Source organism: Tetranychus urticae, chromosome 3 (assembly GCF_039701765.1).
Source record: "Tetranychus urticae isolate SD_2017Ah chromosome 3, NJAU_TeUrti_SD_1.0, whole genome shotgun sequence".
Lineage (NCBI taxonomy): Eukaryota > Metazoa > Arthropoda > Arachnida > Trombidiformes > Tetranychidae > Tetranychus > Tetranychus urticae.
The window spans coordinates 9,710,890-9,730,023 of NC_142960.1; the positions used below are offsets into that span (position 1 = coordinate 9,710,890).

General features: G+C 31.8%; 3 protein-coding genes and 1 long non-coding RNA gene across 4 annotated transcripts; 2 read left to right on the forward strand and 2 right to left on the reverse strand.

Moving 5' to 3' along the window:
- Positions 1-81: 81 nt before the first annotated feature.
- Positions 82-4,728, reverse strand: LOC112539600 (peroxisomal acyl-coenzyme A oxidase 3-like). Its single transcript, XM_089268973.1, has 2 exons — positions 4,672-4,728; positions 82-4,462 (listed from the first exon to the last, which is right to left on the reverse strand). The coding sequence occupies exon 2, from the start codon at positions 2,667-2,669 to the stop codon at positions 537-539; it is 2,133 nt and encodes a 710-aa protein (XP_089125099.1). The 5' UTR covers positions 2,670-4,462; positions 4,672-4,728; the 3' UTR covers positions 82-536.
- A 1,975-nt stretch (positions 4,729-6,703) lies between these two features.
- Positions 6,704-10,455, forward strand: LOC107369376 (uncharacterized). The gene is made up of 7 exons (XR_001570283.3): positions 6,704-7,086; positions 7,178-7,291; positions 7,371-7,805; positions 7,967-8,200; positions 8,350-8,725; positions 8,837-8,999; positions 10,045-10,455. It is a non-coding gene; the product is annotated as an uncharacterized LOC107369376 (long non-coding RNA).
- A 2,185-nt stretch (positions 10,456-12,640) lies between these two features.
- Positions 12,641-15,480, forward strand: LOC107369272 (putative RNA-binding protein 19). Its single transcript, XM_015937228.3, has 2 exons — positions 12,641-12,810; positions 12,900-15,480. The coding sequence occupies exons 1-2, from the start codon at positions 12,742-12,744 to the stop codon at positions 15,378-15,380; spliced, it is 2,550 nt and encodes an 849-aa protein (XP_015792714.2). The 5' UTR covers positions 12,641-12,741; the 3' UTR covers positions 15,381-15,480.
- Positions 15,371-17,328, reverse strand: LOC107369294 (brahma-associated protein of 60 kDa). The gene is made up of 2 exons (XM_015937254.3): positions 15,757-17,328; positions 15,371-15,657 (listed from the first exon to the last, which is right to left on the reverse strand). The coding sequence occupies exons 1-2, from the start codon at positions 17,152-17,154 to the stop codon at positions 15,502-15,504; spliced, it is 1,554 nt and encodes a 517-aa protein (XP_015792740.2). The 5' UTR covers positions 17,155-17,328; the 3' UTR covers positions 15,371-15,501.
- Positions 17,329-19,134: the final 1,806 nt, after the last annotated feature.

Sequence of the window (19,134 nt, forward strand, 5' to 3'; positions counted from 1 at the left end):
AAAATTTTGAAGGCATTTTTAATCAAGGCGCATTGGAAAGTTGAGAAAATTTAAGTTTAAAAGAGTCTTATCTGCATCAAATTACGAAAAATAACAATAGTCTTATTAATAGATTAATGTACATTTTTATAAACCAAATGATAAAAGGGCTTGGAGACAATTTGATATAAAAATTCAATTTAAAAAAAGTAAAAAATATTTCAACAGGTTATTCATCACCAATGATAAACATATCGGGAGTAATGAAAATATAAGAACAATTCACAGATTTCTTAAGCAGCAACATTTTGGAAACCAGAAAATTGTATGAGTTACATTAAAGAATTAACAATTAAATCTTATAAAATGTGTTCCCAAGGATTATGTATCTCAAGAATATTGAATGAACAACCAACTGTTTATCTGATTGTTTCCTTAAGTTCGTTAAATTGTTTAGTTTTCTGAGTCAGAAAATATTTGAAGATCCTATCATTTTTGATTGCTGATTTTACAACCAAATCTTTTTTTGTCACTTGATAAGACATTTTGCGTTTAGATCACAATTTGGACCGAACAAGTTCATCATTGGATACACCTTGGCGAGGGATTGGTTTGTTTTGAGTAAACTCTGTATACCAATCTGGCCTTTTAAGAGCATCTTTGTTTTCAATCAGCGCTTCCCAAATATGATCATATATTCGCCCATCAGAATAACCAAGAGATGAATTTAATATGAAATCTGGAGGAGCCAAGGCGTCGACCAAGCTTACACTGTCGTCTTTCAAATTACTACACAATGATAGAATGCTTTCGTGAATTGTTGTTACAGGTTCTTTAAATGATGCTGGTATATGGTTGGCTTCATAAAGTGTTGATATATGCTTTTCAAACACCCACAAACCAAAGAGAAGATTTAATTTGGACAAAATTGATTTTAATTCTGGTTCTATGGGATCCTCAGTATAGAATTTGTGAAACCGGGAAATAATATCACATTCGAAGTAGGCAATGGCCAAAGATCGTAAGTAATAAACTTGAGTTGCACTTTTAGCAATGAAAGCATCTCCAGACTTGGTCAACTCGCGAGTAAGCTTTTCAGATGATTTCACTAAAAGCCAACAGACTAGAAACTGGTAAGAGTGAATAAGTGATTCAATATTGCTCGCTATGTCGGGTTTCATGGTGCTTGATAATATGCTATCTATTGAATCTATATAATCGATTGATCCAAGTGGTGATTTCATTGGTTTACCTTCTTCCAACTTTTCACGATATAATTTAATCAACCAATTGGAGGTTTGCTGAAGAAGAACGTTATTATCACCTTCATAAGTATTATTTGCATCATTATCATTCCTGAGTTCACCGAAACGAGACGCTTTAAGATAACCATGCCCCCCACAGGCTTCTCTTGACTCCTGAATAGCATCCCGAGCGATCCAACCGACCATAGCTTTACCAACTGAAGATAAAGAGTGAATTTCAGATCCTACATCAGGTTGGTCGGGTGACGAACCTCCATAAGCCAAAGATATAAAAAAGTTGATATATTCTTTAAAAAAGATGTGATGAAAATGCTGTATTACATAGGCAGCAGCAACGTAAGGTATCAATCGCCATTGTTGTGATTGATATTCTAATACTGGCCATTCTTGAGAGCCCTCGGCAGGTCCAAATTGTCGTCTAACAGCTGAGTACCGGACGGATATAACAATTGCTGTTTGCAGGTTAGAGAATGCTTGAAGGATAATGGCAACTCTTCCTAATGATAAAATACCGAGAGTGGCACCAACTCGTTTAGATTTATTTTTAACTGTATTAACATAGGTACCATCTGGTGTCACATCAGCGTTACGGTTCATTAAAGCATCTTTACCAATACGGTAGTTGTCAAATTTCATAAATCCATTGTCTATTCCATTGAGTCCTACTTTTGGTCCCATGTCTCCAATAGTTAAACCAGGGAAAGGTAAAAGAGTCGCTGGATCACGAACAGGAACTAAAAAAGAATGAAGACCATGACAGGTACCATCGGGAGTATAAAGTTGAGCAAATACAACGGCATGAGTCGCTGTCTGTCCTAAAACACCGGACCAGACTTTAACTGCTTCCATATCAGGAGTATGTAAAACAAATTCTTGGGTTTTGGGATCAAAAGTTGCAGTTGTCCTCATGGCTTTAGTGTTTGATCCATGAGCCATTTCAGTTAAACTAATTGCGCCTAATGCTTTGAAAGCTTTTACATCAGCCATGAATTTGTTTTGTCGCTGTGAACCAGCAGTTCGAGCATTTCCAATAAAATATTCATAAGCAAGGAACTTCTTCACACACAATGAAAGAGAATACTGTCCAATGGTTTGACCAGCAATTGGTGCTAACATTGGGTTACGAATGAATTCTTCCTCAGTGATGAAATCATATTCGATGAGACGCTTCATTCGCATTAAGGTTAATCTTCTTTCTTCATCTCTTGACAATTCTTCCCAAGGATGACGCTTGAAGAGTGGATCTTTAGCAAGTGTTGACCACACTTTGTGCTTGAAGCGAATGATATCTTCACCTTCCATGGCTAATTTCATCCTTTTCCAGCAAAATGTAGCCTTTTTACGGTATAAATCTAAAGGACCAGGAGGCCAATCTTGCAAAGCTCCACTCGAAGTTAAATTGTCAATAATAGCATTGTTTGCCATCTTATTATCGTATATCAGATTTTCAGCGTAAAATAAACTCAATAGTAAAAAATTCAAGTTTTATTACGTCTTTGAGGTCCTTCGTGAATATCAGCCGAGTTTTTATCACAAATTTCCTTTTTCAGCTAAATTCAAAGATTGATTAAATTAAGTTGGATTTGTGTAAGGTTGATTATTTAACGAAAACAATTAAACACTGGATTAATTAAAATACTGGCGAATTAAAAACTACAAGCCAAACTGCACAAAAAACCACAATAAACTCAGATGAAAATGTAAACAAGATTGCAAAGAGAAACAAGTAGTCTCTGTTGATCCGAGGGAAATACAAATTTACAAATCTAATGGAGACACAAAGAGAGCGAGTAAAACCGATGAATCCAAATGAAATGAATTGAAGTAAATAATTATCAAATTAAATCAGGATTGGTATTTAACAGAAGATAAGTGAATAATGAATACGAAAGTAAACTATCAAAAAAGTTGAGTGTTGATAAACTGAGAAGCAATTTGAATGGAAAGAGGAGAAAAATGTGAGAATGTTTTCAACATGTAAAGGTATTGAGATTAAATGAAGACTGAGAAAGTTGATTTAAGATGAGAAAAGGAGAGAGAAAGGTAGGCAGGGAGAATGAAGACGAGGAAAAGTGAGTAGATTGATAAATAGTGTTATGATTATAACGATTGAAGAGGGAGAGAAAGACTATACAAGGACATTATTACCTAAACAAGTTCGTTAGGTTATTCATTATTAACCATCATATAATAGATTAGAAACAACAACAACATTAAAAATAAGACCAGAAATGGAGGAAAATTTGACTCAATCAGTCTTTCTTTTCTCTATTTTCATTCTTTCTTCTCTTCTCCGGCAACTTAACAGGTAACGTCCCAGGCGTAAATAATAGTTGATTGAAGCGAAAAATGGTGCATCAATCAGTGCGAATCTGAATGCTTTCACTTGTATTTTGCTGCCCTTAACCGTCTTCATCATTACCATCATCATCACCTTTACCAGTTCACTTTTTGCTTCATGTTTCAACTTGTAAACATTCAGCATATTATTGTTGTTTGTTTACTCGTGTTTGCTTCAATAGATTCAACAGTTTCATCTTTGTATGTCACCTCAACTTACAACCTTTAAACGATTCTATTTAATCAACAGATTAATTGGACTGATTGTCTAATTCACCTTGATTGTAACATGAATTAAAATGTACTAAAGGGTCAATTGAATTTATGCTTGATGATCCTTTATAAACATAGTTTATTTTTCCTTAAACTTGGCCTTTTTACTTTCAACTTTTATACTTTTCCTTTTTCTTCTTTTCTTTTCTTTTCTGTCTTTTTGCTCATTCCTTACATTCATTATTATCCAATCAACCTAAAAGCTTGTCTTATTATCATTATTAATATATGATAGTGACCTCAGTCATTTGGATATTTGATGATGAAGATAATGATGATGTTAACAAGTCAATTGAATGTATCGCAGAAACGGAAAAATACCAATCCTTGGTTGTGGGTTTCGACTGTAACTTGCTTTTCATCTTAACCAATAATCATAACAATGTCGGTTCAGGCTACCGAAAAATTCTTGAGACAGGTTCGACAATCAATTACCAATCTGAATCTCTTTGCATGGTTTAATCTCTTGAAATCTCCTCCCTTCGCCATTTGCTTGTTTATTGATGAAGCCAATTTTCACTGAAATCATGGCCACTTATCCAAATGTCCATTGATAACATGTTTGGTCCTAATTGCCATTGAAAGTCAATTTGGTTTATTATTTCCTAAATAAAGGGGAAAATGAGACAAAGATGAGAGACTGGATTCAATTGGAAATAAATGAATATTGAATAATGACTTTTCATTTCAATACACCTTAATATATAATTAACATGTCGCACAGTAATTTTCATTCACATTCAGCCATATATTACATGTAATGAATGTTATTTCAGAATACAAATAAAGTAGCAAGATGAAAGGTTAATTTTACCTGATGATTGGTTGGTAATGAGTGTCCGAGTAAACATTCAAATTTGGTTCAATGGCTGGTGAAAGTGAAAATAAAAAACAAGGTTAATTAAAAGGTAAATTTATTTGATTGTCAATTTCAGGATTCATGTTGGAATCAATTAAAACCTATTAAAGCTTTAAAGGAAAGCATTTGTTAATCTAAGCAATTATGAAAATGTTCAAGTGTTTAATCATTTGTTGTAAAAGCTGTTGTTAAGTCAATTTAAGTTTCTCAGTTTTTTTCAGCATAATCTTTCCTGATACTGAATAAAATTTATAAACTTGTTGTCTGGTCTTATGCTGTTAACTCAATCAACCCATCGTCAGCACACTCAAGAGTTAAGTTATTGTTGGTAAGATGAAAAATAGTAAAAATTACCTTTACTTTGAATAATTGTTGACTGTTATTATCATAATTATCACCAGAATATCAGGTATCAACGTTAACAGCACCAACAGGATTAATATTGTCCAACCGAAGGAAGTAATCAATTGAGATTTCAAGTCTCTTCTTATGTAAACCCATTTAACCTAAGCTCATCTTTACCCAATTAACCAGTTTTTTTTGCTTCTCTCGCTCTTTTATTCCTAAATCCTAATCTAATTACGACTAAATTGCATGATTAGTCTAATAAATTTTCACTATTTAACTGCATAAAATTGATCGAGTAAGGAGACTGAAGCAGCTTGTAAAGGTCAAGTTGAAAGTGAACTTTAATTCAAGTTCATAGTAACATTTTTTTCCCGCTCTGCCATCAATCATTTAATGTACCTTGAAAAGCTTTCGGTTCGTAATGAAACTGATTTTATTTCATTCTTTACTTTATAGTGTATTTGAGATATTGTTGAGTTGATTATGTAAAGTTGAATTGTCAACTTTAAATGGTATTCAATTGAAAAGTTCATATCACAATATACAGTGTGTTAGCTTTAACATTATGAGCAATGATATAAAAACCAGAGTATTCAGATTTTGATTCAATGTTAGCTAGAAATTATTTATAACAATCAGCTGTAAGTTTTTCAATGTTAGATCTCTTGCAAATTTTTGGAAGAACCAGTTTTTGACTGTTGTGGAAACTGATTGTTGCTGTCATCGAATCAACCTAAAATATTAATAATAAATTAAATTACCTTTAACAAACTTGAAGGCTAATCAACCAAATATCTTAAGAAACCAGTCTAAAGATGAGACAATGTTTACATCAGCCTAGTACAGAAAAAATGTGATTCCAGATTGTTCCAATATCGTGTTGGTGATAAAGTTGATAAATGAGTTTTACTAAATATTGGTGTATTTAACAATTGAAATTAAATTAAAAATGATGAGAAATGGCACTGAATATATAAAAACAAACAAGATCACAATATATAAACGCGTAAATGCATTAAAAACTTGTGAGCTATGAAAGCTGTTACAGCTGTTACTGTTGTTGACTTTTCAACTTCATTCTTGGTTGGTTCGTTTGCTTGCCTTGATTTCGTTCTCTTATTTTCTCAAGGAATTCATATTACATGATGTATTAGGACTGGAACTTTTAACATTCTGGGAATGATTGTGGGTGCTTTTTCTGTATGTGCTTTTCAAATAATAATATTATGTTACGGCTGAATGAAATCAGGTTTAAAAAGCTTCTTTACCAAATGTTTTGAGACTAAATTATGGGACTTTTTTTAATGTATTTGTATGGCTATTAAATTTTCTATTGAAATCTATTCCATGTTAAATTCAGACACTTTTGAAGACTTTTCATTGCTGACATCCATTTTTAAATAAGCGGTTAAATTCAGCTCTAACAATTGTAAATCTTCGACATGTTCTAGTGTCGTCAATCTTGCAAGCTTCGATCGGCTAAATGTACGTTTTATATCTACATTTGAGTTGACACTTGATCTGTATGAAAATGCTCGAGATTATTATTTGGAAATGAACAATAGATAGATAGCCGAAGGTGTTTTAATTAAAAGGAAGAGTAATATGAAGATAACCAGCCAATCTCCTAACAAAAATCAATGAAAAATAAAGGAGATGTTATTGCAAGACTGACGACTCTCTTCAACCATGTGTTGATAATTTTAAGCAACATTATTTTGTTTTGTTCACCTTCAATTTGATTGTTAATCAACTAAGAATATCGGGATTTTACATCTTTATCCAATTAACTATCAACCTTTCTGTCTTTCATTGCTTCAATAAATCACTGATTGTCACAACCTTAATAATGCCAATATCACCTAAACCAGTGAACCTAATATCACTCATATGCTTCAAGTCGGTAAACCTGTTCTTTTGGGCAACTGTGTTCTTAATTGTTTCAATTATTAATTATTCACAATTTTACACAAAACAGCCAACATTTTTGCCATATTTGCTTCATCATCTGTATCATTAATTGTAAGTATTTTACATGCCTTTATCATAAATACAATCAATTTGTGATGAATTTACTTTCATTCATTTTCTTTTATTTTTTTCTCAAACCAAGTGAGACAGGTCAATTGTCAACGGTTGTCAATTATTTCAAGTTTATCGGTTGATCACTTTCATAATGGCATTCAATGTTATATTTCAACACGTAAGAAATTAAGAAATATCAGCTGTACGTACCATGCTTTATCATTGTTGATATCAAATGACCGGAAAATGTTATTCATTTGTTTTCTTCTGTTATTTTCTAGGATACTTGGTACAATGATTGACGTTGGCATTTATATACATTTGGCTATAACCGTAACTGTCTATATTTTCAACTAAAATTGAATTTTAAAGTCATCTGGGTTGGTTTCCTATTTACTTTCTCAAGGAAATTACCTCATCCTAAATTACTATTAGCGCTTATCATTTCAAATCATTTTACGTCTATATTGCTTCACACCTTGGTAATCTTGACAATCATCATTTCCATGAAAGACCTTCATCGATCTTAACAAGATGAAATTTTCACATCAACTGCATGCGAAGTTTAGGAAATGATGAAACCAAACATTCACAATTTCCTTATCCAGCCAATTGAATGAAATACAACGACAAATGTACTGACCAATTTTACCTCTGGCCTTTGACTAAACAATGTCCATTCAACTCATGACTTGCCTTTTCATCTGGAAAATATTGTAAGTTTCACTTTTCTTTTGTTTCTTTTATATCTTATGAGATTATTAATAGATTATTATTTGAAGAAACTATGTTTTCAAGTATTCAGATAATTTCTGCAAAACTCAAGTTTAGAAACTCAATGTTAATGATTTCTCTTTCTTCGTTTTACCTCGATTAGATGGAAGTGCCTGCAAGTTAAATCGTTACCGCATGTTCAATTGTCCATCAAGAGGATGATATTTATGCATCTTATCAGCAAACCTCAAATTTGTTCCTGTTTGTGAAGTAATGTATTTATAGTAAAATGGCCAGTAGGATAAATTAAATAGCCAAGGCCAGAATCTTTCCATCATTTAAGTTCACATGGACTCGATAACATCACTAAACAACTTCAATGTTTCGTCGTCTGAAGGTATGTAATCAGCTGATTTCAGCTGAATCACGCATAAACATGACAAATGTTTCAAATATCTTGATACTTTAATAATTTTGTCTCAATTCACTTTAATGTATCACGTATGATTCAATACTAATAATAATCTTTTTTATTTTGACTTTTAGCTTGGCTTCATTTTCACTTCTTTGGACCTAGGAAAGGCCTTGTACCTGTTGCTCATATCATTGAATGATGAATGTCCAGAATATTTTCCAACAGTTCACACCAACTTTTCCATGATTTCAAGTTCATCTGATGACGGCAAATGATTATCAAGCTTTTGAAAATGTTTACTTTGAATCTCAACTGAGCGGAATAGTTTCTCCTCGCGCAAGTTAGTTTAAATATTAATAAGCTGTTCACAAGGAATGGCATGATGAAAAAATATTGAAAAGCTGCAAATGAGAAGGAAACATGTCAAAGGTCATTAAATTATTGGTAACTTGAAAGACTAAACAACTGTAATGTTCAACTGGACCGTAAACTGCGAGAATCAAAAAGGTAGTCAATTGAGTTTTAATAATAATCGCAGTGAAATTGTAAAAAAAGTTACTCACTCGACACGAATTAAACACTAATCTTCACCTTTTTATCCTTTCTTAAACATTTCAGGTACAAAGTTTAAAAGAGGGTCACAAAAGTAATCAAAAGAGTGAAATAATTAAACGGGAAAAAAGCGATATCGATAAAAGGCAAAGTATACAAATTGCGAAAAGTAATTCAACAAAATTTAAAAGTTGAAATCTTTGAAAACGGAAAAAGTGTCATTATTAGTGTGAGTGTATTTTTTTCAGACAAAAGTGTTTAAATGTGAATGATCCTTGAATCAATGAATTTTACTTTTGCTATTAATTTTATTATTATTTACCATTTATTAATCAAGTTAACCTATTAGTTAGCATTTTATTTTCATTCTCAACCAACTTCAATATCTTGACTGTCTTTATCAATTGTTGCTTACCTGGTTCTCATCTTAAAGGTCGACTGCAATTGTACAATTATTAGTCAATTTGAAATTTAAATTAACTTGTTTAGCTTTCAATTAGACTGTTCAAAATCTTTAATAATCCAAATAGATTGTCAATCATTAACTTGGACAATTTTTACATGGAACTGGTCATTCCTTTTACTAGCAAATTAGCTGTTTAAATTTATTGAGAAGCCGATCTTAAACAATAGCTTTTTACTTCGAAATGCTTTGGTGTATTTATGCTCAAATCTGACTCTTAAGTATCTATTTTTTAATTGCAGGTTTCAATTCTTAGCTCAGGTTATTCGGAGTTTAAAAAATCAATTGATAATTACGACCAGTTTTTTTCAAATTTCAAAGTCAACCATTTGAAACAGTTTAATAGGCTTTGGTGTTTAGTGATGTTGCATCGGTTCTTGTCATTTTGCTCAGTGAATTTTGTGAAGGGCAACTCATCTAGAGATTCAAGGCTGAATTTTGTAGCTCAATCCAGTTGAAGCCGAAATTTAGGTTAGTTTAACATGAAAACAGACCACAGTCAATGCAAGTAATCAGTGAATTCCTAGTTTGAACTGGAAATCAAGTTTCCCCATTTATCCAACCATCGATTTGACCAATATCTTGGGTTAGCCCCATTCAAAAGTGAAATGAATAGACTTTTTGGTCATCTAATAATTGGTCTTTCCACTATTTTTACTTCTGCTTTTTCGCTTAAAGGTGGAAAGTATCTTGAAATTATTTTATAATTTCAGTATATTTTGATTAATGATTGAAATCTATTTTCAAATTAACTTTACTAGTTAAATCATTCTCTTGGTTATTTTATTTAACTTTATTTTTCTTCTTCCAGATATCATCATTTCAAATATTCATGGCAATAAACATTGGCAGAGGTCAGATACAGTTAACAATCAAGGTGAACTTGTTTCCATTCACATGAACATTAAACTCAATTAAATCAATATGGTTATGACTGGCTCTACAGATTGGAAAAACACAATTTAATAATTACTTCAAATTCATTATCAATACAATTTCAGCTTTTGTTTAATATTGATATTAGAATCCATTGAGAACAGAATTGTTAATGGATTCATTGTCAATTTGTCATATGCTCAACATCGTTAATCAATGCAAAAAATTCTTATTTCTGGATCATTTTTGCTAAAAAACTAACAAGCAACTTTAAGCTTTAAAATTTTTTCATGTTAACGTTTTTTGTTTCAATGTGAATTGACTTTAACAATCTTATTAGTTCATATCACCTGTCTCTAATTTTGATTCAATTGTTTGCATTTAACGGTTATTTTCCCTATCCAAATCAACATTCCTCTCTTTACCTCAGCTTAACAGGTTAAATGTTGACTTGTTGCATGTCAATTAAGGAATTATTCACTTTTTTCATTATGTTAGTCCTATCTGTTTTTACCATCACTTTACACTTGACTACTGCATTATTTGACTTGAAGTTGCCTTCAGTTAACCATGAAAATCATTTAACAGCTAAGTTAATGTTCAAATCAGCTATTACATGAGATATAATCTTGACCATTTTGCGGTTATCAGATAGTTAGACCTCATTGCTAATGTTACATTATTATATTAGATAACATAATACGAGAACATTCAGTTTTACCTCTTTCTAGTGAAGATATACTTGGATAACAATAATCATAATAATATTTTGATGGACAAGCGTATTACATATAAAAGCTCATTTGAATAACTAAAGCTAATTCATATTTTGGTCAAGATCTTGTCTTTTCAGGTAAAAATAAGTAAAAGAAAGATTTGTGATTCAAAGGATTCGAGTAGCAATTGATTAACATGAAGAATTGATCAATCAAGCCAATAAAATGAGTATATTATCGTTATGATGTTTCATAATTGAACTGATTCCAGGGTGTTGACTAACTGTTGGATGCTTGGTTAACTTGAACTTGAAGTTTTTACCTTCACCTGGTAATTTCAAGGAAATAAATAAATATTATAAATCTATTGCTGATTATCTATACTGAACCATAAATAGTTTATCTTGATTTAGCTTCTGATTTTGATTAATTCAAATGATTAAAGACGTTTCTTTTATCTTCGTGAACTTCAATATAGCCATAATTATTTCAATTTCAAGTACAAGTGCTGTTTTCAATCATTTTCATGCTGGTTTCTGCTTTCAATATTTTGAATTATTTAGGAAAAATACTAATTGAAATCTAAATAATGGTTATTTGTTTCAATGTTATTCCTGAAAATCAACTAATGTCTTAAACAATTTACAGTGTTACCAAAAGGATATGAGTAGTGTCAATAATCTGAACCGTTTCCATAAACTGCAGTCAACCTTCTCAATATAACAAGAATCGGAATAATCAACAAATTCATTCAAGAGTAAAGTTATGCCTGTCAATACCCTGCAGTTATTGCGAGATGTTTGTTTTTTGGTGCCACAAACTCTAGTTTAACATTATCTAATTGTGAGAGTTTAAAGTCAATTTAGATAGAGAACTTATAAACCAGAATTTAACCAGATTTGATTTAAGATTTGACTTCAGTTGGATAAGACTCGATCAAAGCTCATTGAGATCATTTGTATTTGAGAAATCAAAGTTAAAATCAATTTGAAGTATTGGAGTCTGGTGAAACCCGAATTATTAAATTGAACAAAATCTAGTGATTGACTGACATACAATGCCAATATGCATTCAGTTCAATATAAGCTTTCAATATAAACATTCAATTGACATGAAAATCAAATCTGAATTCATTTAGATCACGGCAATTGCTCATTTAAGGGTTCGCTTCACTGAAACTGCACCATCACCATTAATTCATTTCATTATTTCCTCTGATTGTTATAATTTTGTGCTTTTCAATTCAAATTTTCGTATCTTATAATCATGGATAACTTTGCTACTTTAAATTGTTTAATTAGAGGTCAATGATTTCATTAAACTATTCAGATCAAGTTAAGGTTGACAGAGTTTTCACTTTCTTTGTATCTCACATTTTCAATAATAAAAATTTAAATGACAAAACGTTTGCTCCATTAAAATTTTTTTTGATTTAATAATCATTTCCATCAATAATCTACTTAAATTATCACTCTTTTATTTTACTAATTGTGCAGTTGAATTGAACAAATCAAGAATAGCTTCTTTGTAGTAAACAAATGCACAAGAGCATACAGTCAGCTCTACGAAGTTTGTAAGTGTATATCACTGAGTTGAGCTTAATAAATTATTCATAATGGATGGATAACTGAGGATAGTCATGACCAATCACAGGTCAATCAATAATACTAATTAGATTCTGTGTGTTAAACACAATCAACTACAATTAAGTTTTTAGTATTGAATGCAATATGCCATCTAGCAGGCAAAAACGAGACTATGAGTTAAATCCTTGTCAACGATTGCTTAGTAACAACATCACATGGTTTAAGCAACATGCAACATGTCAATGTTTATGTTTAATTTACTTTGATTTTTTACTAATTGTTCATCATATTTTCACTTATTCGCTTGCATTTTAACGTCTTAAAATCACTATGACAGAAACAGAACCACCATCTGATTGTCCAACATCTCGACTTGTTGTGAAAAACTTACCCAATTCTGTAAGTGTTATTTTTTGTCATGCTTTTATTTACTTTAACATTTATTTTATCATTATTTTTATACCATCTAACATTTTCTTTATGGACAGATAACGGGAGATAAACTCAGCAAACTTTTCTCTACAGAAGCAGAGATTACTGATTTACAATTGAAATTCAAAAAGAATGGAAAATTTAGAAACTTTGCTTTTGTTGGTTATAAAACTGAGGATGCAGCTGCACGTGCTAAAGAAGCTATGGATAACACTTGTATTGGAAGATGTAAAATTTCTGTTGAATTTTGTCGAAAATTATATGATCATCAATCTGATGCTAAGTCAGCTGGAAGTGCAAAGAAGGATAAAAATAAACAGAAACCGAAACAAGTTAAAGCTGTTGAAAGTACTGTAAAAGAAGAAGATGAAAACGATGTTAAAGACTCCATTCTATCAGAATACAAACAACTTGAAAAGGATCCAGAATTTGTAGAATTTGTTCAGACTCAGCGGAACATTGGCTCATCTAAGAAAAAAATTTGGGAAAATGATGACGTGAAGAATACCAATGAGGATTCGGACAAGAAAAAGCCTAAGAAGGAGAAAAAGCAGAAAGAAATCAAGCCAAATAAACCGTCTGTCAAGGGAACTTTCAAGAACACAATCAAATTGAAAAGATTTCCGATCGATAAATGTAAAAAGAGGTTTATCAAAGAATTCCTCAATCCTCTCAAACCAATTAGCATTCGAGTTGCACCCAAGCAGAAAGGAATTGCTTATGCTTCATTTAAAACAGAAGAAGAGGTTATAAAAGCTTTAGGTAAAAATCGGAGCGTTTATAGCGGTCACTTAGTAACTGTTCTAAAATACGAAGTTAAAGATGATGAGCCCGAAAAGCCTAGTAATCCTAAAGGTCGTGTCGAAAAGCAAGTCTCTGAAGATGTTCTAGTGGAAACTGGTAGAATATTTGTTCGAAATTTATACTATCAGTGTAAAGAAGAAGATCTTGAAAAATTATTTAATAAGTATGGACCGATTGCCGAAGTTCATTTACCTATCGATTCAGAGACTAAAAAAATCAAGGGATTTGGTTTTGTGGCTTTTGTATTTCCTGAACATGCTATCAAAGCATTTAATGAACTTGATGGAACAATATTTCAGGGTCGAACTCTCCATTTAATACCTGGAGAAATGAAAACTGGTGGAGAAGGAGTTCATTTGGAGAGTAAAAGTTCATTTAAAAAAGGAAAAGAACTTGAGAATAAGACGAACGCATCCAAAGGATTCAATTGGAACTCACTGTTTCTTAATTTCAATGCTATTTCTGATTTAATAAGTGAACGCTATGATGTCAAGAAAAGTCAATTATTGATGGAAGGAAAACCTTCTGAGTCGATACCTGTTCGTATGGCCTTAGCAGAAACTCAAATTGTCACTGAAACAGCGAAATATCTTAGCGAAAATGGAGTTAAACTCAATGCTTTCCATAATTCCAGAAGTCCTCGTAGCAAAACAGTATTCTTGATAAAGAATCTGCCTGCCAAAACTGATATAGATGAACTAAAGAAACTTGTTGAACAATTTGGAACAGTCAAAAGGATCATTTTACCGCCATTTGCTGTAACAGCGTTAGTTGAAGCTGATAATCCTGTTGAAGCAAGAACCATGTTTAGTAGATTAGCTTATTCTAATTTCCATTTAGTTCCCTTATACCTTGAATGGGCTCCAATGGACGTATTTGGTTCAACTGATCCTGATAACTCTGAAAAAGATCAGCACGAAACGAAAGATTTACCAGAGAAAACTAACCATACAGAAAAACAAAGTGAAATATCCAAGCCATTAGATGAACCATGTGAAGAAGAGACAACTATTTTAGTTAAAGGTCTGAATTTCTCTACCGATGAAGAAAATCTGAAAGAACATTTTATGAAGTGCGGTAAAATTCACAAAGTTACAATTTCAAGGAAAAAGGCAGCTGATGGTTCGTTAAAATCTATGGGATTTGGTTTCGTACAGTTTTATCAGAGGAAAGCTGCACAAAAAGCAATGAAATCTTTACAAAACTCTGTTTTAGATAATTTTACCTTGACGCTACAATTATCTCGAGTTCAAAAAGATAAATCTGAAGTAATCAAAGCCGAAAAAGAAAAGAAAACAATGATCCAAACGCAAAATGGAGCTAAAATATTAGTGAGAAATATTCCATTTGAAGCTGTAGATAAAGATATTGAACAATTATTTGAGGCTTTTGGACAGTTGAAATTTGTGCGTCTTCCAAAGAAACTTGCTGGTACAGGAAACCATCGAGGATTTGGTTTTGTTGAGTTTATTAACAAAGAGGATGCTGCAAGAGCTTTCGATGCTTTGAGTTTAAGTACTCATTTACTTGGAAGAAGATTAGTTTTGGAATGGGCTGCGAAAGAAAGTGATGATAATGAACATCATGAAAGTTTAGAGGAAGCCTCACGTAAAATGAAATACTATATTGACAAAGAACCGACTAAGTTGAAGAAATCTCATCTTGTTGAAGAATTGAATAAATCTAAAAAAGCAAAGAATATGGATGATATGGACGACATGGATGATATTTAAGACTTGCGAAATGCAATTGAATTTATTTTGTTAATGAATATGTATGTAAACACTAATTTATCCAATGTTATAAATTAAAAAAAACAATTTTTGTAATGAATATGACTTGGTTATTATAATATTAAGCATTTCTAATACCCAAAGCTTGTTCAAGTTCAGCTCGTCTAAGTTGAACTTTACCATAAAAGTAACGACAAACAGCTTCTTGAGTCCAAGGTTGAAAGAAAAAGTCTGAATGTCGTTCTTCTTCAGGATTACCAGCTTGATCGGTCATTGTCTATTAAGAGAGAGAGAGAGAGAGAAAGAGAAAAAGTAAATTAAAAATCAAAATCATCAAAATTATCAAGTACCTATTGTAAAAAAAATAAATAATTACCTTGAGATCACGCATTTGTGAAAGTAGCCATTTATGAATAAATTGTTGTGGATCTTTAGCAAATGATAAGAAAAATTCTCTATTTGTTTTCAATTGATTGATAGTTTCAACTGTTTCATGTATTTTGTTATCCAAAGTTAATATATCTTGTTGATTATGAGTTGAAACAATAAAATTATTCATTTGAACTTTTAAAGGATCATCAACTTCAACATCAATATCATAACATGATGTTTTCTTTGTTTCAGGACCTTCAACACTAATCAAATGATTAATAACAATTGGATCTGGTGGATGAAGAAGTGGATGTAATCTTGATGGTATTTCAGCAAATTTCATTCTTGGACATTGAAATATTTGCTCAAGATATTTGTCACAATTAATATATTCTCTTTCATGTGCATCTTGTAATTTATGTGTTTTAATATACTGCCAAAGAGCATTAATTATAACTGGTCGAGTTTGTGTATGTATACCCAATAATCGTGCTAACCTTGGATCCAATCTAAATTGTAAGGGTTGATAATCAAGAAGTAATAATATGGTACATCGAACATTCTTATTACCAGGTCTTTTTACTTGAAAACCATCTGTTTCAGTTGTTGTAGGTGTTCTATGCCATTCAACTAAATGATTATCTGGACCATATAAATCTTTATCCAATTCAATGACCAAACTTTTGAAAAATGATGAAAATTTTCTTTTTATCTTATTTTGGTCTGGTTTTGGAGTATTTTGATCTTCCAATAATCTTCCTTCAACTCTTAATTCCCATGAAGGTACATGTAAATCTTCATTACCATCAATCTCATGTTTAGCAGGAAAAAATGTATTTGAAATAAATATTCGTAATTTTCGTTTAAGTTTCATTGGTTTTTTAGATGATTCAATTATTTCCAATCTTTTTCTTTTCAAATGAAAATCAAGTTTCTTCTCAAAAGATATTAAATCCATATAAGCTTGAGATTCTGGAACTAAATCTCTAACCTTTGATTGTAAATTAACATCACCAAGTTTCTTTTTCTTTTTTAATGCTGTTGTTACTTGATTAGATACCGGTGAAGACATCATTGTAGACATAATAGGACGCTTCATGGCAACTGATCCAACTGGAGGTGGTCCACCAGGACCAACAACAGAACCAGGGACAACTACACCACCAGTAGCAACAGGAACAGATTGATTAGGAGGCATCATAGGTCTTTGTGGTGATCCATGAGACTGTGGTGGTTGTAATTGCATTCTAGGATGACCATGAGGTGGTGGAGGCATCATTACATGATCTGGAGGTGGTTGTGGTGGACCTTGTCGAAATTGTGTCGGTGGTTGTCTTTGAGGCGATGGAGGAAAAGGTGGGCCATGGGGAGGAGGCATCCTCATATTGTCTTGTTTATACATTTTGCAAAATCAGTTTCTTGAGCCTGTCAAAACTGCAATTGAAAGTAAAAACATTTACAAACACCGTTTAAACAACTATACAAATAAGTTCACCAATTGAAGTACACAATATCAAATCTATTAGCTTATTTTGACACTTTTTCATACAAAAATACAATCCAAATCCATAGATGCGATGATTTTGAAAAAAGAAATATCGTTTATAGAGAAAACACTAGATGGCGAGAATACCAATAAAACTTAAAAGTAACTCTTGGTTGCCATAGTAGAGTCTAAACAGCTTCGCTTTAACTCCGGCAATTTTTCCAACCGCCGTAATCAATGTATCATTAATCATTTCAATTTCATGTTTAGTCAAGCTGATTCAAATTTCAACTATGTTTTTCATGACATCTTTATTATTGTTATGATAATCTTTGAAGTATCCATTTTTCATAATACATGACTCACTTGAAAAGGGATGATCTCTGGGCGCTAAAAATAATTATTCAGCTCTCATCTGTTTACAATTCCTAGAATATTGAATATTTATCAGCAAGTAAACATAATGACTTGAAAGGAAGAAGTTTTTTTATCTGTTCAAAGACTGTTTGAATCAACTGTAGCAGAGCCTTGTGATGTTTCATTTGATGCTTTATTGTTAACTTTGTTAACTTAACAACAGTAAAGCTCCAGTATCTCTCAACATTTGAAGGAATCAAAAATAAACATTTAATCATCAATCAAAGAATCTTTTCAACTCTTATTTTATTTTGGTATAAACTGAAAAACACAGTTCAATGGCTGGACAAGTATGAAAACAAAACAAAAAATACTGTTGACTAGTTTATTTCAATTCAAGTTCAACAATTGAAAATTTTATCGACGCTTCCAACACAAAAGATACATTTCATTATAACCTATTCAGCTGAGGCTTATTATTACTAAATGAAAATGTTTTTCTCGAGTAGAATTTCAAGTCGAAGAGTGATTCAAATGAAACTCAATGAAAGAGCAAGATGAGCGAAAAACGAAATAGGCAAATCTAATCGGAAGAGAGGTAAAAATGGAGAAAAGGCTAAACTATTCAAACAATTCAACATATTATTATCTTAATAGCAATGTTAATAATATTGATATAGAATGTAATAATGATAATAATAATATTAATAATGATGATGATGATGTTAATAATAATGAAAGAGCCGAAGAAAAAGATGAAATGAAATAAAACAAGAAACTGTCTAACAAGGAATCTATTTTATACTCAACAGACTTTAAACAACATTAACCATTAACCATTTTTTGCTCTCTTCCAATTCCTTTTTTTGCTTTTCTCCTTCTCTCTATGACCATTATCCTCCATCAAGTTAAATGGCTCCTCCTCACCTATCATTAGGTCTAATCAAGGTAATTACGGGATCATTAGACGATGATCAACGGCAGAAGCAGAATCAACAAATAAACCAAAAAAGCTTCATTTAACCAACCCAAACTTACTCTTGTAACTACAGAAACAAGGCATCAGCAAGGTAAAAAAAAGATGACTGCAAACCAGATCTTTAACATGTGTCTATATAAGACAAGGGTCTATGGCTTGTGAGGTAAAAATGTTGCACCCGTTTAGTGGCCTGTAGCAAGTTACCAAAATATATTCACCGCCCAAACGTTTTAAAAAGGCTCATTATCACTGGTCATTTGGGAGAACCACGAGTAATCATTGGGAGTCATGGGTGGCAGTCAAGAACTAGAAGATGAAGGAAAAAAAAAGATGATGATGAAGAAATGATGATGGTGGTGTTGGTGAAAGAAAAGGTTGTCTAAGGCACAAAACAAACAAACAAACCTGATCAACAAGGCAACTTTAGATTAATCATGATTTTATATTTAAGAAGATAAACTTACATTTTTTTTCTCTTCCTCACCATATCATGGCTTTAACCATCTTTGGGTAAAAGATTTTGATTCATTCTTTTCTGGTCATCACCATGTATAATATTA

What these genes read in the sequence shown, in the direction of transcription:
- LOC112539600 (XM_089268973.1), bottom strand. Translation starts at nt 2,669, where the DNA reads ATGGCAAACAATGCTATTATTGACAATTTAACTTCGAGTGGAGCTTTG.
- LOC107369272 (XM_015937228.3), top strand. Translation starts at nt 12,742, where the DNA reads ATGACAGAAACAGAACCACCATCTGATTGTCCAACATCTCGACTTGTT. An exon ending in TGAAAAACTTACCCAATTCT is followed by an intron (nt 12,811 to 12,899) that starts GTAAGTGTTATT and finishes CTTTATGGACAG; the next exon opens with ATAACGGGAGATAAACTCAG.
- LOC107369294 (XM_015937254.3), bottom strand. Translation starts at nt 17,154, where the DNA reads ATGTATAAACAAGACAATATGAGGATGCCTCCTCCCCATGGCCCACCT. An exon ending in CACAAATGCGTGATCTCAAG is followed by an intron (nt 15,658 to 15,756) that starts GTAATTATTTAT and finishes CTCTCTTAATAG; the next exon opens with ACAATGACCGATCAAGCTGG.